This window comes from Spermophilus citellus (genome assembly GCF_964194105.1).
Source record: "Spermophilus citellus genome assembly, chromosome: 12".
In the NCBI taxonomy this organism is placed as follows: Eukaryota; Metazoa; Chordata; class Mammalia; order Rodentia; family Sciuridae; genus Spermophilus; species Spermophilus citellus.
Genome location: NC_138198.1, coordinates 128,989,511 through 129,012,035, shown reverse-complemented (window position 1 = coordinate 129,012,035; position 22,525 = coordinate 128,989,511). Strand labels below are relative to the sequence as shown.

General features: G+C 56.2%; 1 protein-coding gene across 8 annotated transcripts in view; it reads right to left on the bottom strand.

Annotated features, from left to right (window-relative positions):
• Positions 1-439: 439 nt before the first annotated feature.
• The window catches only part of ZNF236 (zinc finger protein 236), a 100,045-nt gene continuing 77,959 nt past the window's right edge, over positions 440-22,525 (bottom strand). For 4 of the 8 annotated variants that reach the window (XM_081262600.1, XM_081262603.1, XM_081262604.1 and 1 more), the window contains 5 exons: positions 20,644-20,775; positions 11,368-11,562; positions 7,738-7,867; positions 4,750-4,926; positions 440-3,411 (listed from right to left, as the gene is read on the bottom strand). In XM_081262600.1, the coding sequence (XP_081118726.1) occupies positions 3,290-3,411; positions 4,750-4,926; positions 7,738-7,867; positions 11,368-11,562; positions 20,644-20,775 (756 nt within the window). In that variant the 3' untranslated portion in view covers positions 440-3,289. The remainder of the gene's footprint in view (positions 3,412-4,749; positions 4,927-7,737; positions 7,868-11,367; positions 11,563-20,643; positions 20,776-22,525) is intronic. The other 4 variants (XR_014018186.1, XR_014018187.1, XR_014018188.1 and 1 more) reach the window with 4 other exon arrangements.

Sequence of the window (22,525 nt, the reverse complement as noted above, 5' to 3'; positions counted from 1 at the left end):
TGGGTCCAGCAGTCTGCCCCCCACTCTGCAGGAGGCTGAGGCACACAGCAGGGATTACCGCTCTCGGTGGGGGAGGGCAGACGCCCACTGAAATCAGCTTTGGGAGAACTTAAGAAGCAGGTGGGAGACACCCTCCAAATCAGGACCAGCAAGCAGTTTACACATCTTACATACTTCTCATAATTGTTATTTACATAAATCTGTGGTGGTCGTTAATGCCGAAATGTGGATCTCCATGAGCTACGAACATCCTTCTCAACAAGAGAATTCCACAGGAAGAACCGAGATCTACTTTCAGAATCTGCCCCTGCTCTGCGGCCTGAACCTCTCACACACAAAAGCACCCAAGTTCAAAGGAAGGTACAAAATGCAGCTATGATTTTAAGACTCCAGTTTCCTTGATCGTGGCGAGGGAGGACACAAAGGAACAGACTGCAGATGCCTCCCCAGCAAGCGCTGCCTCAGCAGCGCGGGGCTCGTCCCACAGCACAGGGACGGTGGTGCTGAGCCGTGGCCGTCACCTCCAGGAGCGGACGGGGCTGAGTGGCACTTGCTGAGCAGGTGAAAGTGGTTTCTGTGGTCACCTACCGCCCTCCCCGTGCTCTGTCCGCCAGATCGCTCCCGCCGTCTCGGCTGCACAAGCCTCAGCGTGCTCATGCTCACATCTTTGGAAACGGAATCCTTTCTTTCAGCCTGTGTAAGTGCTTAGCAGTTCCTTTACCATGAGCGGGTTAAAGGCAGTTGCAAACTCTCAAAAGCAGCCTGCGTGGCTGTGGTGCAGGTGACCTGGTGGTGCTGTGCAGGACCTACTCCACGCCGTACCCTGATTCTCGGTCCGAAGCTCTTCAGGTAGACGCTGCGAGGGTTACCTCCCATGGTCTGGGCCTCAGAGGTAAAAGAAATATCACTAAGTTCTTCTCTGGTAAACATATCTGAACTTGAAATTAATTCATGTGCCAAACAATTTTATCTTAAATATTTCTAAAGCAAAAAAATTAATCACATTTCTTAATGTCATTTTGTATTTATAGCTATTCCAAAGCAGATATGCCCTGGTGAGACAGTTCTAAAAATACAGCTCTCTATCCTCAAAACCCTGGTTACGCATGAGGCTAGAAATCTCTTTCCTAAAACAACTTCTTAATCAGCCAGTAAAATACAAAGATCAACCTGTACACCACAAACATTCAAGTGAAATCATATCATTTTAAAACCTTGTATTTTCAAGGAATGTTTTGCAAAGGAGCAGCTTTTATGATTAGAAAGTAAACCCAAATAATACATACACGTCTTGTGTTTGCCTGCTAATAAACTGAGAAAAGACACAGAATGGACTACTGATAATTTTTTTTCTTTTTCTTTAACCAAAATAAAAGTAGGCTTCAGATTCATGTGGTAAGGCCTTACTAAAACAGCAATGAACCACACAGTCACACACTCTGCTCTCTATATAGTTAGGAACTAAACACCCCCTTTTGGAGATGTCCTGAGATGACATTTAATGTTAAAAGCAAAATAAATAAACCAGCAAGAACAAAAACTTTAAATTCCAATAATTTCAACTTTGGGGATATTTGTTCACTAAAATTAATCAACATATCTAAAATATTTTAATACAAAATTATAAAAGAAAAAGTGCATTAAAAGCAGAGCCTTTAAAACTCTTGCACAGTTACAGTTTTTCTGAAAATGCTGCCACGCCAGTGAGCGGGCTGGCCTCCGGGGGCCACGGGGTCACAAGTCCAGCTTCACAAGAGGTCAAATAAGGCTTTTCTCTTCTTAAAAAAATATACAATACACAAAGCAGTTTTTTGGGAAAAGGTAATATTATTCAACAGTTTTCTGACTTAAATATTTTCACAAAATAACAAAAGTCTTCATGTCAGCGCAGTGTGACGTCTATACAGATACAGAGGTGAACAGCAAAGTCACAGATGCCCTTCAGAAGAACAGTGGGACGTCTCTTTCTTTCGGAGTCTGAGCGACTCCTCTTGATATATAAAATCCACACGATATTTACAACAACAGGACTCTCCTCTGGAGCCAGGGAGGCGGAGAGAAAAACAAAGGCAATTATCTTTCAGAAGAAAATAAAACCCAGCTTTGTGTTACGGTGGGAAAGGTATCCATTTATTAACAACGACCAGGGGTCTGAAGTGCTCGTGGGAGGAGCCTCAGGTGCGCACTCGGGCGGGGACTAGTGCTTCTATTTACAAAATATACTGCTCAGCCACACAGAGGCCCATACTATGTACATCGCATTTATATATAGAACATATAAATAACCCACAGGGAACCAGCACGGCGTGGCGAACCTCGGCCTTTGGAATGCTGCCGGACGCAGCGTCCGCGTTCCGCCCCAGCCGGATGAGGCTTGGTGGGGACGTGTCTAGCGGGCACCATTGAGGACAATAAAGAATTCCCTGAAATAAAAGACACATCTCTTTATGCATGAAGAGGAATCATGGGGTCTGGGGGTTCTCACCCTTAACCTAAAACAAGCCTCCCGTGGAGAAGGCAGGGCGGAGACCTGCTCCCAGGAGACCATCCTGCCACTCCCTACCACGGTGTGACTTGTACTTCTGCAGTGGCTCACCCTGAGCCTCAGCAGATGCACACAGCATGTCTCCCACCACCTGTGGGACGGCGGATCCTCCTGGGGCCAGGTGTCCTCTCCCTGCTGCCCCAGACCCTGGCTCTTCCAGCTGGTGACCAGATGCCTGTGAGGGAGAGTTGGTCCAGCCATCTCTCAGGGTGTCAGCTGTATTCACTTAGGGAAGGGTAAAAAGAGACGACTACTACTCACTTCCAAAATGCACAGAGTAAAAAGTGAAGAACCTCCCATGTGTCACAACATTTTTCTCAACTTCATGCACCTATCTTAGGTTTGTTTTGTAAGCGATGCTTCTTATAACAGAAAGCATGAGGGAAAATCTTACATACTTTTTCCAGGTTAACTTCTGTCTTTGCTAATACAAAGAAATCACACTACAATGATAGTAAGATCCAGTTAATTTCTTTTTAACTAGATACACTGGCCATGGAGAAGGTGAAGCTGACTATTGTAGTACCTGAGTTCAGTGATTCGTAGACAAATGAGAACAACGTGTTTACATTTTTCCCAGTTTTTTTCCTCTAAGTCTCTGAAAGACAATGATTCTTTAAATAATTTTATAGCTAAAAAACTATTGTGGTACATTTTTAACACTTGAAGCTTTAAAATAGAAATTCCAAGCGCTCTGTTCTTCATAAACGTAGCTGCAGAGCCAGCTCAGTTGCCCTCGCTGCGTCAGAACACGTTGGTAAGGGTCTGCCACTCGCCCGCAGCATCCTGCACCACCTCCTCCAGGTGCAGGGTCCTCAGCTCCTCCCCGTCCTGCTGCGGGGGAGCAGCTGTGCCCTGCAAGGTTCCTGCAAGGCAGCAAAGAGAAAATAGCTTCAGACCTTCAGCAGCACCCAGGTCCACCTTCAGAGCCTCACAGGAGCCAAGACGGACACCACCACCCTGCCTGGCTCTCCATCCAGTGAACCAGTCTGTTGATAAGACAGCATGGCATGCACACGAACACGGTCACTCAGTATCCACACGTCCACACGGGATCTGTGAGGAGTGACTAACAATTAATGTCAACAACACGGATGCCTTTTCTAACAGGAAGGAAAGCAGGAGCTCTGCGGTGCAGATGTTAAAAAGAACATCTCCCCATAATATGAGCTGCTTTCTATTAGACACCCCAGACACATCTAGATGCAGCCCCACCAGACACAGGAAGGCCTGTCTGCTGTCACTCACAGAGCACACTCTCTTTCATAACCTTGCCACACTCGAAACACACAGACGCAAAACCCCCTGGTCACACCCAGGGCTCCTCACAGATTTAACATCCCACACTCCTCTGCACAGCTACCTCTACCGTGAGCCCAACTGAGGCTCTCTGTCATCGTTTCGTCCTTAAAGAGACATTGATGCTAGGCTCTGTGTGGGAAACGGAGACCAGGGGGAGCAGCCTCAGATCACACCCCAACAGCTGCTCGGCTACGAATGAACCTCGTGGATCAGCGTGGAGAAACAGAGGCCCACATGTGGTCTGCACCGAGTAGATAGAAAGCAGACAGGCTGACCCTGACCTCTGCAGACCCTGTGTGCCCCCACCAGGCTGACCCTGACCCTGACCCCTGAAACAGCCCTTGACCTGCTGAGTGCAGGGCAAGGCCTCCAGTCACACTGCAGACAGACATGGAGCCGCTGCTCGGGGTGCCAGGCCCTGACTGCTCACTATGGCTAGCTCTGTCCAGTAAGAAGCAAGCCAACCAGGAGTGCTGCATGTGTGCAGGTTCTGGGTGGCACCTGGCTCCTGAGGCACTTCTACGTCCTTGTCTAAATAAACGGGACATTTCATCTCCTCCGATTCCGTGTGCGCTGTGAGTGGCGCTCCTCCCCAGGGTGCGTCAGTGTGCAGCCTGCTCCAGTCTGCTCCTGGGAGCTAGAACGACTGAGGTATCAGCAGGGGCCACCCGTCACTGATCCAAGCCTCCTCACTTGGCATGGGACCACACCAGGCACTGGAGTAACCAACGTCCAGGCCTCCAGGCCTGCCCCCCCCACTGGACCTCACCACTTCTGGCCTCTCCAACCTCTTCTGGCTATGTTCCCCCATAGCTCAGGTCTACACACAGCCACTGTGCACACTGCGGGGAACAGCACACGCAGAACACACAGCCGAAGGCCTGCTTCTGAGGAGGGCTCACCTGCGAAGCTGTGGGCCCGCTTCATGTGCAGCTTCATGTTGCTCTTCTGCGTGAAGCCCATGACGCAGTATTCGCACTTGTAGGGCCGCTCCCCGGTGTGCTTCTTCATGTGCACCTGCAGGGCGCTCTTCTGATTGAAGGCCTTCTCACAGAGAGTGCAGTGGAAGGGCCGCTCCCCTGCACAGGAAAGCCACCGTCAATGCCACAGTGTGAAAGAACCCCTTCTCAAGAAGACGCACGATTTTTAAAAAGACCACAGCAATGTTCTTCCTATTACTGTCACTCAGATTGCTAATTAGCAGGATTCTGGCAAATCTACTTTGTGTTTAATGGCTGACCAAAAGCTATTAAAAGCCACAGAAGCATCCAGAAATCAAAGCAGAACACATGTAGTTTACACAAAACACCTCCGATGCATTTTGTGCAGCAGAGAGACACCGAGGACAGAGAATCAAATCCATTTAATATAAAGAAAAACGTATGCAATATTTTTCGTATTCCACGGAATGGCTTGACGTTAATACAGGATAGAAGGAGGAGTGGCCACACCGCTGCCTGTCAGGAGCCACCTGGAGGAAGGCCGGGCGCGCTGTCCTGCCGTGGGCCCCCACAATCCTCCTCCCTGGGGCATGGCCTCTCCCCTCTGCCCACAGGGTTCCTCCCCACCCACTCTGTGTGGTGGCCCTGCTGCTGCCCTCAAGCATCGCCGTGTGCTCATACATGCTGACTCACACTGCGCGGCCTCTGTTCTTCCTTCCTGGGGGCCATGGCAGATGAGGCTGTGCCCCAGCAGCCTGTGGCGGAGCAGAGATGGCCTCTGCCCTCACCCTCACCCTGACTCTAGTGACTTCGCTCCTCCAAGTACGTGGGCTGCAAGGAGGGACGACTTAGGTAAGGCCCCATCCCTGCTGCAGTCTGATGAGAAGGGAGACCGGCAGGGCGTCCTATCTAACCATGCAGCCTGTTAGAGCAGTTTCCCTGTGGGCACAGCCACAGCCACAAAGAGCGAGGTTCTGCCCAGCTGGAATGACCCCAGGAGTGAGCCTCTCTAGAGCACCCAGGCACAGGTGAAGTCCTGATTTTGGCCAGCGAGGCCCGAGCAGTGACCCTCCCAGGCCTTGTGCTCTGGCCTCAGCACCACTGGCCCTGAGCGCTACGAGGACCAACATGGCTGACCAGCACCACTGACTTGCTTATGGCAGAGCAGCTCACCCACTCCCACGCCTTCCATCTCCTAAAATCGCAGACGATTCAGTGTGATTTAAAACACTTAGGAAACACTGCCAGAGCACTGAGGGTCAGATGGGCCTGGAGGAGAGCAAGAGGCTGCTGGAGGAGCACGCCTCAGCGTATGCGCCCTTCGTGGCTCAGGGCTGCATGTCGTCTCCGCCTCCCAGACTCAGTCACCTCTGGGGAGGACGTAGGTGAGAGCACGAGGAACACCACCAACAGGCCCGGGTGCTGAGTGTAGAGACGGGGTCTAAGTCTAGACAGCAGCCTCACGCCCCCACCACTGAGAGGCCTCAGGGCTGCTGCCCCTCCCCCTGGACTGCAGAGAAAATGGGGCATGTGGAGACAGAGAGAGAAACAGTACTTTCAAAATACCAAGAACATTTAAATTCTTAACGGTCCACAGGTTGATCAGTAGTAAATAATTGAAGAAATGGAAAGATTCACATTGAAATCAGGGACACGTACAATTCAGTCACTATGTTTTTAGAAATGTAACAGAAATAGTTAACAAAGCACGAGACCTTAAGATGGACGGAGACCTGGCTGATGTGGACTCAGCACTCTGACTGACTGAGCTGCGGCTCCTGGGGACGCAGAAGGCCACGGTCACCACCTTGTCACACAGCCCACTAGGCCCACTTGCTGGAACCCTAACAAACCTTCACTGCAGACTGGAAGGGACTGTAACTCCATTGTTCACCCTGATGCCACACTAAGGGGTGCTGCGTGGTTTTGCCATGCCCTCGCGGGCATCCACCTCATTCTAAAGGACCACAACGGTCTACTGGTTGTTCCAAGCCACAGCACAGACGTCGGCTTCCCACTCAGCAGCTCTGTGCTGCACGCCTGGTGGGTGTGGGGCTCTGAGCTTACCATCCAGGCCACAGCCTACAACAAGAAATGTGGCCCCATGTGCCCGAAGCCTGCATGCCAGGACCCATCCAGGGAGCCATGGACTAGGGTGGCACCTGAGTGTCCCATGCCGGCCTTGAGCTCAGGTAGCTACGGGGACCCTGGGGGAAGAGATATGCGAGATGCCCCTGAAGACACGTCAGGGGCAGCAGGCAGCAGGCAGGGAGAACACCTGAGGTTGAGCAGGGAAGGCGGGCAGCTGCGCAGTAGGAGGCGTGGCCGTACAGAGGACGCTGGACACCGGAAGGTGGAGGAGGGGATGAGTGGCTCAGGTCTGCCTTGCAGGTCCCAGCCTGGCTGTCCTCTGACAGGGAGCAGAGAACGGCCCTCAGTGGACACAGCCAGAGGGAACCCTGCCCTGGTGGTGGCAGATGCAGGGTGCTGGGGACAGAAGGGGCAGAATGATACCCTGGCCATGGGGGCAGGACGGGTGAGCAGAGGGGTCATTCGGGCCGGGGGGCAGCGCAGCGGAGGGCTTGTCTCTGCGCTGTTTCTCCCTGGGAAAAACTGGAGCAGAGGGAGGTGGGACAGGCAGACCGCAGGGAGATGGGGTGTGGCGGGAGGGCTGGCAGGAGCCCTCTGCAATTCTCAGCAGAGGCAGGGAAGGTGGCGGCCAGAGCTCACTCCCGATGGCCCCCACTCCTGTGGTGACAAAGCCAGTAGCGAGACCCCCCTTGAAGAACCAGGAATGCTGGCCCATCCACCCCAAGTCGGGGGAGAGGGGAGCGTGCAGACACTGCTTCCTGAGGATCGCGGAGCACTGCTCTGGCGCTGCACACCAAGTCCACTTTCACACTGGCTGTCCACTCAGGAGCAACAGAGCAGGCCACCCCTGCACCTCACCTGTGTGGATGCGGCTGTGTCGCTCCAGCTGGCTTGGCTTGGCAAACGCCTTGTCGCAAGTGTCACACTTGAACACTCTGGGCTTCTGAGAGCTCAAGGAGGGGCCGGCCTGGTGCGTCAGCATGTGCTCCTGGAGGGACACATGAAGGGCACATCAGACCACAGCAGAACTTCAGGGGCTCAGGACAGCGAAGCAGGGCGAATCACCACAAAGGCACAAGTGAGTGGCCAGGTCTGCCTAGGACGGAGGTGGTCGGCAGCCAGACGGTGACAGGCCTGGGGCTTCCCCGGGAGACTCGGGACATCAACAGTGAGTCTAGTGAGAGCCCTCAGAAGCCTCCCCTCGTCTCTTTTTGACACACAAGTCCATCTGGAAGTCATGGCCCATGGCTGGCTCCCCAAAGGCCTGTGGCCCCCGCCTACAGACCCAGGAGATTCCCACCCAAACACCTGCACCTCTGGGCAAGTTCTTCCAGGACACAACTATCCCTTCACAGGGAACTCTGGGTGTCTGAAGCCACCATGTCATTTTGGGCCTTGAACATTGCACATCTGCCCATTTGTCGGTGACTGCGTGTGTGCGCTGGTGTTTTCTGAGAGATCTGGCAGCTGCCGGGCTGCAGGCTCCCAAGGACGCCTGCTGCCCCCTTCTCCAGCCTGTCACAGGAGTGTGGTTATTCTGCCTCTTGCCCTAAGGCAGAATTCAAGGAAGAATCGTATGTGAGGAGGAGAGTTTGCTGCGCGGGTTCCCTGCGTACTGCCTCCCACGCCATGCTAGCCCATGCCCAGAACCACTAGGAGGTGGGTATGATGGCAACAGGGGATGAGAACCAGGCTCCAGAGAAGCTGGGGTCCCAGCTTCAGAGCCGGACCGAGCCAGGACTCCAGCTGGGCCTGGCCACAAGGCAGGCACATCCGCAGCACTCCACACGCCTGCAGCTCCACACGCCTGCACCACCCTCACCTGCAAGCAGCTGGGCTTGCCCTTCCCTGCTCAGTCTGGGCTTCTGTCCTATCTACACATGATCCGTGGGACTCAGCCTTTGAGGACACAGCCACTGCTTCTGGGGCCATTTTCTTTGTCCCCAGGCACCTGGTGTTTCCTGTGTCAACTTAGGGCAGAGCAGAACCAGACTCCTGGAGTGGCCTGTCAGGGGACCATGGAGAGACGTCTGCTGGCCCCCTCCCTCCATGTCTTGGACAGCACTGCCTCTCCTCACAAGGACGTCTGTCTGTCCATCTCAGCACTCCCTTGCTGGCGGAGCCTGACGGAAGGCAGAAGCTCAGGGTACACAGAGGAGGCACACTGCCTCTGCTGACAGTGGGAGGTGGGAGCCAGGCCTGCATCCAGGGCCAGGAGGTGAGCGCAGGGGCTGCTGGGGCCTAGTGGTGGCAGAGGACCCAGCTTGAGGGGGCCTGCAGGACATCAGCATGGGCTTCCTCCTTCTGCCGGGCAGAGGTCCAGCTTTCCCTGTGGGGTCACAAGTGCTGGACTGGTCAGGGGCAGGGTGGGTAGAGATCAGACGGGACACCTGCTTCCTGCACCTTCCTACTGAGTAAAGCACCTCATTCCCATCACTTCCTCACAGGGCCTGTTAGGACCTATCCATCTATCTAAAAGGAGAGATCACAACAGCCCTGTGAAGTGGACCCCTGGAGAAGTGGCGCCAGCTGTCAAGTTCGCGCCCGCCCTGTTTCTTCCAGTCAGTACTCTCTTCTTTCCCAAGAAGGGGTTCTACCTGGAGTCTTTCTGGAAGTCCGTGGCTTCTCATCTCCAGCCCATTTATGTTAACAAACGTTGGCCATGATTCTGACAGATGACGCTGAGCTGCTGTCACCTACGTCAGAAGGTGGAGACCTGCCCCCAGGGGTGGGGACAGCATGCTGCAGCATGAGGAGGGGGTCAGCTTGCTCTGGTAGGACGGCTCTTGGACACCCAGGGGGCTGACAGCCAGCAGTGGGTGAGCAGGGACTGCATCCACGCCCAACTCTGGGGCAGGCCTGTCCCCAGAGGCACTCAAGCAGATGCCATCAGCCACCACATTGCTCTAGCTCTCAAGAAACCCTTCTTTAAAAAGGGAGGGTTAGTCTGAGTCTAGAAGGATCTTAGGAGTGAGGACACTCAGCTGCCAGGTGAGTTAGCCAGGGAAACCCGGTCAGAGCAAGGCTTCAAAGCCACTGTCAGAGAAGCAGCAATCATCTGCCAGAGCCCCATTTCTCCAGAACAATGAGGAGTCCCCAGGAAAGACCCCTCAGGCAGAGTCAAGACTGACTGCACGCCCTGCCCCGTCTCCACCCAGCACAGCGAGGCCTGGCTTTCCAGGACGCTGGGCAGTGCACGAGGACAGGGGACCTGGAAAATCACATGCTGCTGGCCACTGGGCAGAGACGTGCTGCAGGTGGAATCCACCTGCAGTATCCATGCAGCCATCGAGCCACAGCGAAGGTCACAGGCAGCCAGTCCCTTGAGAGGCCAGCGACGGCTGACGACACCAGGCCCCGTTCTGCCTGTGCCTGCCTCCACAATTCCACCCTCAGGAAGACGCGGGCGGCAAGGAGCCCGCGCTGCAGCTGGACCTCTGCCTTCTCCCTTTCCCAGCAGCACAACCACAGCACCAAGTGCAAACAGGCCCCTGGAGCCCGAGACCAGGCCACCTCCTCTGCGCTCATGCCACACCCCCTCCAGGCACCACTGCTGTGGTCCCGTCCCTGAGCCCGCTGCCGAGTTTACTAACAGGAGATTTTTAGGACAACTTTAGGTTTATAGAAAAACTGGGCAGTGCCCCACAACCCACCCCATGCCATTTTGTATCAGTACTGGGGTATGGGTCACAGGAACCCCAGTGTGGACACGCCATCGACTCACGGTCACGAGCTTTCCCTAAAGCCCACTTTCTGTCCCATGTCTGCTCAGGCTCCTCATGGCGGTCATAGGCTCTCAAGACTCTCCTTGTGTCTGAGGACCTCCAGCTGAGGGGTCAGGATGTCCCTCAACTGGGATTCGCTTAATGTTTTACTTGTGATTAGGCAGAGATGACAGGGTTCTGGAAGGTTGCAGCAAGGATTCACGTCGTGGGAGGTGTGACCAAGGACGTGGACGCCAAGTACAGCAGAGCCAACCTAACCTGAACCCTGCCCAGCCCCTCGGAGAGGAACGCCAGGGGGTTTGTGAGAAGCCCCTCCCCAGAGCCCTCCTCTTGCCTCCCACCTGCGAAGGCCTCCCTTGGACGTCACCCTTCACCCCACCACCCGGCCCTGTGGCCACGCAGCTCTTCACCTGTGCTGAGGGGCACCTCTGGTGAGCAGGCGCACACTTGCTCAGCCCAGTGGCACGCCCTGCCCAGCGCAGTCACCGGCTGCCCCGACTCCTGCCACACGCTGGCAGCTCTTCTCAGCCCTGAGCCCGACAGGGGAGAGGGCATTCCAGCGCCTCCTCAGCCTGGCGGAGACGGATTGGAACTGCACACGAACACAGTCAGCTCTTTGTGCACAACACCTATTTGGACTAAGTACCCGGGCTCGCACACTCACATCACTGTCCTTCTCATTGGAGAAAAATGGGAGAAGCGCACTTATTTCCGCCAGTAGGAACCGTGTGTGCTGCCCGCGGCTGCGGTCCCAGGGATGTACCTTGAGGTGCGTGGCACGCTTGAAGGCCTTCCTGCAGATGCGGCAGCCATGGACACGCTCCCGGCCGTGTGCCTCCTTGCTGTGGTGCGCCAGCACAGCGGCCGAGGAGAAGGTGCGGGCACACTCCAGGCACTGGTGCGCCAGGCTGTCCTTCTCGGGCTGGCTGCCTGGGGCCAGGGCAGAGATGTCGGCCACCTGCGGGAGTCGGGGCCTGTGACTGCCAGACACACAAGCAAGGCAACCCAGCAACCCACACCACACAGCGGCCGTGCACCGCAGCCAGCTCCCGCCTGCCTCCGCACGGCTGCCTGGCACACTCGAATCCCCAGCCAAGGGCAGATCAGCCCCGCCGTCCTCTCTGGCCACCTGGGCCAGGCAGCCACCACACAAGCCCCTTCCTCAGCCTAGCGATGAGCAGTAAGGCGCCTGACGCAGCGCAGGTGAAGACCGGCTGAGCGATGCAGGGATCCCGGGACCCCACCTGGGCACAGGCACGGGCAGGCAGACATGCTGCCTGCAGGGAGAGCCGTGGCCTGGCCACAGGCCAGCCTCACGGCTTCGCAGCACGACTGCTTCAGCAGACAGCCTGACAGCCCTCAGGAAGGCTTCCAGCCTGTGGTGAAATAAGACATTTCCCCCAAACAGGGGTCCCGGGCACCTCCCTGGGTGAAGACCAGTGAGTGCAGAGGAGGCCCACTGCCACACCCCGACAGACACGGAGCTGGCAGGGACGAAGGGCTGTCAGCGCACCGTCCTGGTTCACCCACACTGGTTCACAGACATGGGACACAGGGAAACGGACCCTCATTAAAGAAACACGCTCCACAGCAGCAAAGGGCTCAAAGGTGCTCTGAGGTGGTTAATTTGTGCTATTAAAAAACAGACGGAGGGAGCAGGGAGCCAAACAGAGACACCGCAAATGCATGGCAAGCCAGGCCTGGTCTACCTGTCTGTGAAGAAACCAACAAAAAGGCTGCACAGAAGCTAAAGACCCCTGTGAAAAATGATCTCCAAGCTGCTACTCTATAACTGCAGACAAAAACCCGCCACGTGGTTGGCAGAATCGGCACCCAGCGCTGAGCACTGCACAGAACCCAGAGCGGGCGGAGTGCCTGGCGTGTAGAGGGAGACGCCAGCACCTGACCCACTCCAGGAGAAACCGCCAGCGCAGTGGCGCACGCCTGTGGCCCCAGCTCATCCGGAGGCTGAGGCAGGAGGACCTCAGTTCAAGGCCAGGTGTGTCATTGAGAAAGACCTTGTCTCAGAATAAAAACTAGAAAAGGCTGGAAGCCCCAGGGTAAAGCCCCAGGACTGGGGAAAACAGAGACTGTAAAACAGCTTCCACACCAGCCCTGCCCCACACCAAGAGGCAGCAGGCCACCAGGGCACAAGCACCCCAGGTCCTCACTGCACCTTGGGCCACAGGTGCCCGATGGCCTCGGAGGCACCTCCGCAGAGCTTGAACGACTTCACAGGGAGAGCAGGGTGCCCGACAGCGCAGTGGGCTTGGGAGACATCTGCTGAAACCCCCTTGCCAGGAGGGGAAGGACATACGGGACACAGCAAGTGTGACGAGATCTCCACGTCACAGAGACACATGCCACTGGAGCCAGGCCTCGTGCACTTCCAATCTGTGGGGGGAATGTGTGTGGGCACGTGGTGCGTGTGGGGGGAATGTGTGCGGGCACGTGGTGCGTGTGGGGGGAATGTGTGCGGGCACGTGGTGCGTGTGAGGGGGAATGTGTGTGGGCACGTGGTGCGTGTGGGGGGAATGTGTGCGGGCACGTGGTGCCTGTGGGGGGGAATGTGTGCGGGCACGTGGTGCGTGTGGGGGGAATGTGTGCGGGCACGTGGTGCGTGTGGGGGGAATGTGTGCGGGCACGTGCTGCGTGTGGGGGGAATGTGTGCGGGCACGTGGTGCGTGTGGGGGGGAATGTGTGCGGGCACGTGGTGGTGTGGGGGGAATGTGTGCGGGCACGTGGTGCGTGTGGGGGGAATGTGTGCGGGCACGTGGTGCGTGTGGGGGGAATGTGTGGGGGCACGTGGTGCGTGGGGGGGGAATGTGTGCGGGCACGTGGTGCGTGTGGGGGGGTATGTGTGGGGGCACGTGGTGCGTGTGAGGGAATGTGTGCGGGCACGTGGTGCGTGGGGGGGTAGGTGTGCGGGCACGTGGTGCGTGTGGGGGGAATGTGTGCGGGCACGTGGTGCGTGTGGGGGGAATGTGTGCGGGCACGTGGTGCGTGTGGGGGGAATGTGTGCGGGCACGTGGTGCGTGGGGGGGTATGTGTGCGGGCACGTGGTGCGTGGGGGGGTATGTGTGGGGGCACGTGGTGCGTGTGGGGGGTATGTGTGGGGGCACGTGGTGCGTGTGGGGGGTATGTGTGCGGGCACGTGGTGCGTGTGGGGGGAATGTGTGTGGGCACGTGGTGCGTGTGGGGGGAATGTGTGTGGGCACGTGGTGCGTGTGGGGGGAATGTGTGTGGGCACGTGGTGCGTGTGGGGAGTGTGTGTGGGCACGTGGTGCGTGTGGGGGGTATGTGTGTGGGCACGTGGTGCGTGTGGGGGGTATGTGTGTGGGCACGTGGTGCGTGTGGGGGTATGTGTGTGGGCACGTGGTGCGTGTGGGGGTAATGTGTGGGGGCACGTGGTGCGTGTGGGGGTAATGTGTGGGGGCACGTGGTGCGTGTGGGGGGAATGTGTGGGGGCACGTGGTGCGTGTGGGGGGAATGTGTGGGGGCACGTGGTGCGTGTGTGGGGAATGTGTGTGGGCACGTGGTGCGTGTGGGGGGAATGTGTGTGGGCACGTGGTGCGTGTGGGGGGAATGTGTGTGGGCACGTGGTGCGTGTGGGGGGAATGTGTAGGGGCACGTGGTGCGTGTGGGGGGAATGTGTGTGGGCACGTGGTGCGTGTGGGGGGAATGTGTGTGGGCACGTGGTGCGTGTGGGGGGAATGTGTGTGGGCACGTGGTGCGTGTGGGGGGAATGTGTGTGGGCACGTGGTGCGTGGGGGGGGATGTGTGTGGCCACGTGGTGCTTGTGGGGGGATGTGTGTGGGCACGTGGTGCGTGTGGGGGGAATGTGTGTGGGCACGTGGTGCGTGTGGGGGGAATGTGTGTGGGCACGTGGTGCGTGTGGGGGGAATGTGTGTGGGCACGTGGTGCGTGTGGGGGGTATGTGTGTGGGCACGTGGTGCGTGTGGGGGGTATGTGTGTGGGCACGTGGTGCGTGTGGGGGGTATGTGTGTGGGCACGTGGTGCGTGTGGGGGGAATGTGTGTGGGCACGTGGTGCGTGGGGGGGAAGTGTGTGGCCACGTGGTGCGTGTGGGGGGAATGTGTGGGGGCACGTGGTGTGTGTGTGGGGGGTATGTGTGGGGGCACGTGGTGCATGTGGGGGGAATGTGTGTGGGCACGTGGTGCGTGTGGGGGGAATGTGTGCGGGCACGTGGTGCGTGGGGGGGTATGTGTGCGGGCACGTGGTGCGTGTGGGGGGAAGTGTGTGGCCACGTGGTGCGTGTGGGGGGAATGTGTGTGGGCACGTGGTGCGTGGGGGGGAAGTGTGTGGCCACGTGGTGCGTGTGGGGGGAATGTGTGGGGGCACGTGGTGTGTGTGTGGGGAGTATGTGTGGGGGCACGTGGTGCGTGTGGGGGGAATGTGTGCGGGCACGTGGTGCGTGTGGGGGGAATGTGTGCGGGCACGTGGTGCGTGTGGGGGTATGTGTGCGGGCACGTGGTGCGTGTGGGGGGTATGTGTGGGGGCACGTGGTGCGTGGGGGGGTATGTGTGTGGGCACGTGGTGCGTGTGGGGGGTATGTGTGTGGGCACGTGGTGCGTGTGGGGGGAATGTGTGTGGGCACGTGGTGCGTGTGGGGGGAATGTGTGCGGGCACGTGGTGCGTGTGGGGGAATGTGTGTGGGCACGTGGTGCGTGTGTGGGGGGGAATGTGTGCGGGCACGTGGTGCGTGGGGGGAATGTGTGCGGGCACGTGGTGCGTGTGGGGGGAATGTGTGCGGGCACGTGGTGCGTGTGGGGGGAATGTGTGTGGGCACGTGGTGCGTGTGGGGGGTATGTGTGTGGGCACGTGGTGCGTGTGGGGGGAATGTGTGTGGGCACGTGGTGCGTGTGGGGGGAATGTGTGTGGGCACGTGGTGCGTGGGGGGGGAATGTGTGTGGGCACGTGGTGCGTGGGGGGGGAATGTGTGTGGGCACGTGGTGCGTGTGGGGGGAATGTGTGTGGGCACGTGGTGCGTGTGGGGGGAATGTGTGTGGGCACGTGGTGCGTGTGGGGGGAATGTGTGTGGGCACGTGGTGCGTGTGGGGGGGAATGTGTGTGGGCACGTGGTGCGTGTGGGGGGAATGTGTGTGGGCACGTGGTGCGTGTGGGGGTAATGTGTGTGGGCACGTGGTGCGTGTGGGGGGAATGTGTGTGGGCACGTGGTGCGTGGGGGGGTATGTGTGTGGGCACGTGGTGCGTGTGGGGGGAATGTGTGTGGGCACGTGGTGCGTGTGGGGAGTGTGTGTGGGCACGTGGTGCGTGGGGGGGGTGTGTGTGTGGGCACGTGGTGCGTGTGAGGGGTATGTGTGTGGGCACGTGGTGTGTGTGGGGGGAATGTGTGTGGGCACGTGGTGTGTTTGGGGGGAATGTGTGGTGGCACGTGGTGCGTGGGGGGTATGTGTGTGGGCACGTGGTGCGTGTGGGGGGAATGTTTGTGGGCACGTGGTGCGTGGGGGGGTATGTGTGGGGGCACGTGGTGCGTGGGGGGGTATGTGTGTGGGCACGTGGTGCGTGGGGGGGTATGTGTGGGGGCACGTGGTGCGTGGGGGGGGAGTGTGTGTGGGCACCTGGTGCGTGGGGGGGGTGTGTGTGGGGGCACGTGGTGCGTGGGGGGGTATGTGTGGGGGCACGTGGTGCGTGGGGGGGTATGTGTGGGGGCACGTGGTGCGTGTGGGGGGAATGTGTGGGGGCACGTGGTGCGTGGGGGGGTATGTGTGGGGGCACGTGGTGCGTGTGGGGGGAATGTGTGGCGGCACGTGGTGTGTGTGGGTGGAATGTGTGTGGGCACGTGGTGTGTGTGTGGGGTATGTGTGTGGGCACGTGGTGTGTGTGTGGGGTATGTGTGTGTGGTATATGTGTGTGTGGTATCTAGTATGTGTGTGGTGTGTGTGTGGGGGGTGTCTGGTATGTGTATGTGGTGTGTGTGTGATGTATGGTGTGTGTGTGTGTGTGGTGTCTAGTATGTGTGGTGTGTGTGTGTGGGGTGTGTGTGTTGGGTGTGTCTGGTATGTATGTGGTGTGTGTGTGTGGTATCTAGTATGTCTGGTGTGTGTGTGTGGTGTCTAGTATGTGTGTGGTGTCTAGTATGTCTGGTGTGTGTGTGGGGTGTGTGTGTGTGTGGTGTCTAGTATGTGTGTGGTATCTAGTATGGTGTGTGTGTGGGGAGTGTGTGTGTGTGGTATATAGTACGTGTGGTGTGTGTGTTGGGGGGTGTCTGGTATGTATATGTGGTGTGTGTGTGTGATGTATGTCTGATGTATGTGTCTGGCACGTATGTGGTGTGTGGTGTGTGTGTGTGTGTGTGTGTGGTGTCTAGTACGTGTGTAGTATCTAGTATGTCCGGTGTGTGGGTGTGTGTGTGTGTGTGGTGTCTAGTATGTGTGTGGTGTGTGTGGGGTGTGTCTGGTATGTATGTGGTGTGTGTGGTATCTAGTATGTGTGTAGTTGTCTAGTATGTCTGGTGTCTAGTATGTGTGTGGTATCTAGTATGTCTGGTGTGTGTGGGTGTGTGGTGTCTAGTATGTGTGTGGTACCTAGTATGTCTGGTATGTGTGGGTGTGTGTGTGTGTGTGTGTGTCTAGTATGTGTGTGGTGTCTAGTATGTGTGTGGTGTCTAGTATGTGTGTGGTACCTAGTATGTCTGGTATATGTGGGTGTGTGTGTGTGTGTGTGTCTAGTATGTGTGTGGGATGTGTGGGGTGTGTCTGGTATGTGTGTGTGATGTCTAGTATGTGTGTAGTATGTGTGTGGGGGGGGAATGTGTGTGGGCACGTGGTGTGTGTGTGAGGTATGTGTGCGGGCACGTGGTGTGTGTGTATATATGTGTATATATATATGTGTGTGTATATGTGTGATGTCTGGTATGTGGTGGTATGTGTGGGTGTGATGTGTGTATATGTGTGTGATGTCTGGTATGTGTGTGATGTGTGTGGGTGTGGTGTGTTTATGTATGATGTCTGATATGTGTGTGGTGTGTGTGTGTGTGGTGTGGTGTGTGTGGGTGTGGTGTGTGTATGTGTGTGTGATGTCTGGTGTGTGTGTGGTGTGTGTCGGTGTGGTGTGTGTGATGTCTGGTATGTGTGTGATGTGTGTGGGTGTGGTGTGTTTATGTATGATGTCTGATATGTGTGTGGTGTGTGTGTGTGTGGTGTGGTGTGTGTGGGTGTGGTGTGTGTATGTGTGTGTGATGTCTGGTGTGTGTGTGGTGTGTGTGGGTGTGGTGTGTGTGATGTCTGGTATGTGTGTGGTATGTGTGGGTGTGGTGTGTGTATGTGTGATGTCTGGTGTGTGTGTGGTGTGTGTGTTTGTGGTGTGTGTATGTGTGTGTGATATCTGGTATGTGTGTGGTGTGTATATGTGTGTGTGGTATGTGTGGGTGTGGTGTGTGTATGTGTGATGTCTGGTATGTGTGTGGTGTGTGTGTGTGGTGTCTGGTATGTGTGTGGTGTGTGTGGGTGTGGTGTGTGTACATGTGATGTCTGGTATGTGTGTGGTGTGTGTATGTGTATGTGATGTCTGGTATGTGTGTGGTGTGTGTGTGTGGTGTCTGGTATGTGTGTGGTGTGTGTGGGTGTGGTGTGTGATATCTGGTATATGTGTGTGTGTGGTGTGTGTGTGTGATGTCTGGTATGTGTGTGGTGTGTGTGGGTGTGGTGTGTGTACGTGTGATGTCTGGTATGTGTGTGGTGTGTGTATGTGTATGTGATGTCTGGTATGTGTGTGGTGTGTGTGTGTGGTGTCTGGTATGTGTGTGGTGTGTGTGGGTGTGGTGTGTGATATCTGGTATATGTGTGTGTGTGGTGTGTGTGTGTGTGATGTCTGGTATGTGTGTGGTGTGTGTGGGTGTGGTGTGTATGTGATGTCTGGTATGTGTGTGGTGTGTGTGTGTGATGTCTGGTATGTGTGTGGTGTGTGTGGGTGTGGTGTGTATGTGATGTCTGGTATGTGTGTGGTGTGTGTGTGTGATGTCTGGTATGAGTAGTGTGTGTGTGTGGTGTGTGTGGGTGTGTGTGATGTCTGGTATGTGTGTGATGTCTGGTATGTGTGTGGTGTGCGTGGGTGTGGTGTGTGTATGTGTGTGTGATGTCTGGTGTGGGTGTGTGTGATGTCTGGTATGTGTGTGGTGTGTGGGTGTGGTGTGTGTGTGTGATGTCTGGTGTGTGTGTGGTGTGTGTATTTGTGTGTGATGTCTGCTGTGTGTGTGGCGTGTGTATGTGTGTGTGATGTCTGGTATGTGTGTGGTGTGTGGGTGTGGTGTGTGTATGTGTGTGATGTCTGGTATGTGTGTGGTGTGTGTGTGTGATGTCTGGTATGAGTGGTGTGTGTGTGTGGTGTGTGGGGGTGTGTGTGATGTCTGGTGTGTGTGTGGTGTGTGTATGTGTGTGTCATGTCTGGTGTGTGTGTGGTGTGTGTATGTGTGTGTGATGTCTGGTGTGTGTGTGGCGTGTGTATGTGTGTGTGATGTCTGGTATGTGTGTGGTGTGTGGGTGTGGTGTGTGTATGTGTGTGATGTCTGGTATGTGTGTGGTGTGTGTGTGTGATGTCTGGTATGAGTGGTGTGTGTGTGTGGTGTGTGGGGGTTTGTGTGATGTCTGGTGTGTGTATGTGTGTGTGATGTCTGGTGTGTGTGTGGTGTGTGTATGTGTGTGTCATGTCTGGTATGTGTGTGGTGTGTGTGGGTGTGGTGTGTGTATGTGTGTGATGTCTGGTGTGTGTGTGGTGTGTGTATGTGTGTGTGATGTCTGGTGTGTGTGTGGTGTGTGTATGTGTGTGTGATGTCTGGTGTGTGTGTGGCGTGTGTATGTGTGTGTGATGTCTGGTATGTGTGTGGTGTGTGGGTGTGGTGTGTGTATGTGTGTGATGTCTGCTGTGTGTGTGGTGTGTGTGGGTGTGTGTGATGTCTGGTATGTGTGTGGTGTGTGGGTGTGGTGTGTGTGTGTGATGTCTGGTGTGTGTGTGGTGTGTGTATGTGTGTGTGATGTCTGGTGTGTGTGTGGTGTGTGTGGGTGTGGTGTGTGTATGTGTGTGTCATGTCTGGTGTGTGTGTGGTGTGTGTATGTGTGTGTGATGTCTGGTGTGTGTGTGGTGTGTGTATGTGTGTGTCATGTCTGGTGTGTGTGTGGTGTGTGTATGTGTGGCGTATGTGTGGGATGTGCCTGTGTTGGGAGTGGAGGCCTAAGGCAGAGGCGCCAGGTGCTTGGCCCTCAAGAGGAGAGGCCAGCAGGAGCCAGGTGAGTGGAGCTGAAGGCCACCACGCGCACCCAAGGCACAGCACCCATCTGCTGACCCTAGGTCTCCACCAACCTCACTCCCTACCTAACACTCCCCCTGGACCAGCGGAGCTCAGGGCCAGCAGCCTGGCACAAATGCCCAGAGCCTCACTCCTGCACTCGGTCACGGTGCGGAGCAAGGAAGCTCCAGATCCACCAGGGCACCGACGCCACCCAAAGCCTTCCTGCGTCTTACCCCTGATCCTGCGGGTGCAACGTGGCAGGGGGCTGGGCACTGCACAGGCTTGAGGTGAGGACACCGGTCACACAGGCCAAGCACCAGGAAGGGCCAGCCCCAGTATGGGCAGCAAATGTCCACAAGCAGCAATGTGGACCCAGGGCGACGGGCCTTCAGGCGGGAGCAGGGGACCGGTGCCCAGGTGCGAAAGCAGAGGCTCCTGCTGGATGAAGCCCTAGACTCACCAGCGCCAGTTCTCAGGAAAGTGGAGTGAAGGAGCAGAAACAGCCCCTGCAAGCCCTAAGGCAAGCCCGTGCTGCCTGAGCTCCTCAGTGGGCAGGCTGCAGGGGCGGGCTGCAGAGGGCCACTTGTCCCCCAGGACACATCCAGGCTGGAGGTGCCAAACCAGTCTTACAAACAGCCCCAAGGATAGAACTGGCCTCCACCAGGCGACTCGCACACAGACCCGGGACTCACGGACGCATGCCCCCTCAAGGTCAGCCCAACCACATGGGCCACCCCGAGGTCCGTGCATGTGGATAAAAGGACATGCATACCTGGTAGGCAATCTCTTCACATGTGCCTGATGAAGACTGTGGGGTGTGGCTCACCAGTATGACTTGCGGTGAGCCCGCTCCACCTTGGCCCGAGAGAGATGGATCCGTGAGTAGCGCCGGGAACTGCTGACCCTGGCAAAGAATTGTGTTAACTTTAGAAGAATTGCTATTATTTTATTACTCATTCAGATCATTACCAAGTAAGCAGAAATTCAAAAGACCTTTCACGGTGCAGCCACTGTGGAAAGAAGACTCACCAGACAACACAGCCATCGCAAAGAAAGAAACCCAGTCCACTGGACTCCTGTGGACAGAGGTCAGGGCAGCACTGGGACAGCCAAAGAGGGAACACAGTGCAGACGCCACCAACTGAGGAACGCACAGACACGTAAAGGCATATATGTGATGGTGACAGTTTTGGGTCACAATGTTCCCCAGAGGCTCATGGACTGCATAAGGGCTTGGTCCCCAATGCAGCAACGTTCCAAGATAGAGCTTAGGGAGCAGCTGGATCACAGGGATCTCCTCTCTCTCCACTGAGGGATGGATTCTTCAGCAGATGGGCTCCTGAGAGGTGGTGGACACTGCTGCCCCTGCGTCTCACTCTGTTTCCCAGCTGGGATGTGGTGAGCAGCTGTGCTTTGCCCTTCCCACAATGTCCATCACCAGCACGGCGACCTGAAAGCCAAAAGAAATCTGCCTCCTGTGAGTGGCTTTCTCAGGTGTTTTGTTGAAGTGACGGAGCGTAACACAGGGGTCTCTCCACAGAACGGAACGTCACTGGGCAGTAAAAAGACATGGAGCAACATGGAAGTACCTGGAAACCATGCTAACTGAAGAACAGCGTCACACAAGCCTGCCTGCCCTAGGATTCCACAAGTGACCAACAGGTAGAAACGGAGGAGCCAGATGGCTACCAGGGGAGAGGGATAGGAGAGGGCTGGGCAGACTGGCAGGGAGAGCAGGGCGTGAGGGACAGTGCATCAGGCTGCTGGGACCAGTGACGATGCCCACGTGTGCTGCTCCCTGTCGAGGGGCATCCCAACTGGTTGCCGAGAGGATCTACAACACACAGATGAGCAGTGAGCATCCCGGCACCTATATCTTTGCAACCTGGGCAGATTTCTTCTTCTAAACCAGGTCTTCGTAACTACGAGTTGACGGGGTACAGTGTGACACAGGGCTATGAGAACAGAATGTGCAATGATCAAGGGGAGACATCATGTTTCCTCCTCCTGAGAATCCTAGAATTCCCCTCTCCCAGTGCTTGATGACCCAGGCCCACATGTCACCTCAGGTGACACAGGGTGTTCTTTTTCCTGGTTACACGGTGAAATTCAGCTAGGCAACAGCTGCCACTTATATAAGTGCGTAGACCCAGTGGAATGCCAGTAATACTGCAATTTAAGTGTTGACTAACAACCTGCAAAAAAATGGATGTTCATTTGTTTTAAGAAAAAGATTCAATTTGGCTATCATACACAACATGGCTGAGTCTCGGTGAAACCAGCACCTTGAGCTATGAGAGTAGAGATAGTTGTGGGAAAGAACACAAAAACGGCCAGGCAGCTAAAATGGCCCCAAGTAATAAATGCCTGACTGACACAGTAACCCAGTGTAGCCTGAATGTCCTCACACTGCACATGTCTGACTGGCACAGTAACCCAGGGAGCCTGAAGGGCCTCACACACTGCACATGACTGACACAGTAACCCAGGGAGCCTGAATGGCCTCACACACTGCACATGTCTGACTGACACAGTAACCGAGGGCAGCCTGAATGTCCTCACACACTGCACATGTCTGACTGACACAGTAACCGAGGACAGCCTGAATGTCCTCACACACTGCACATGACTGACTGACACACTAACCCAGGGCA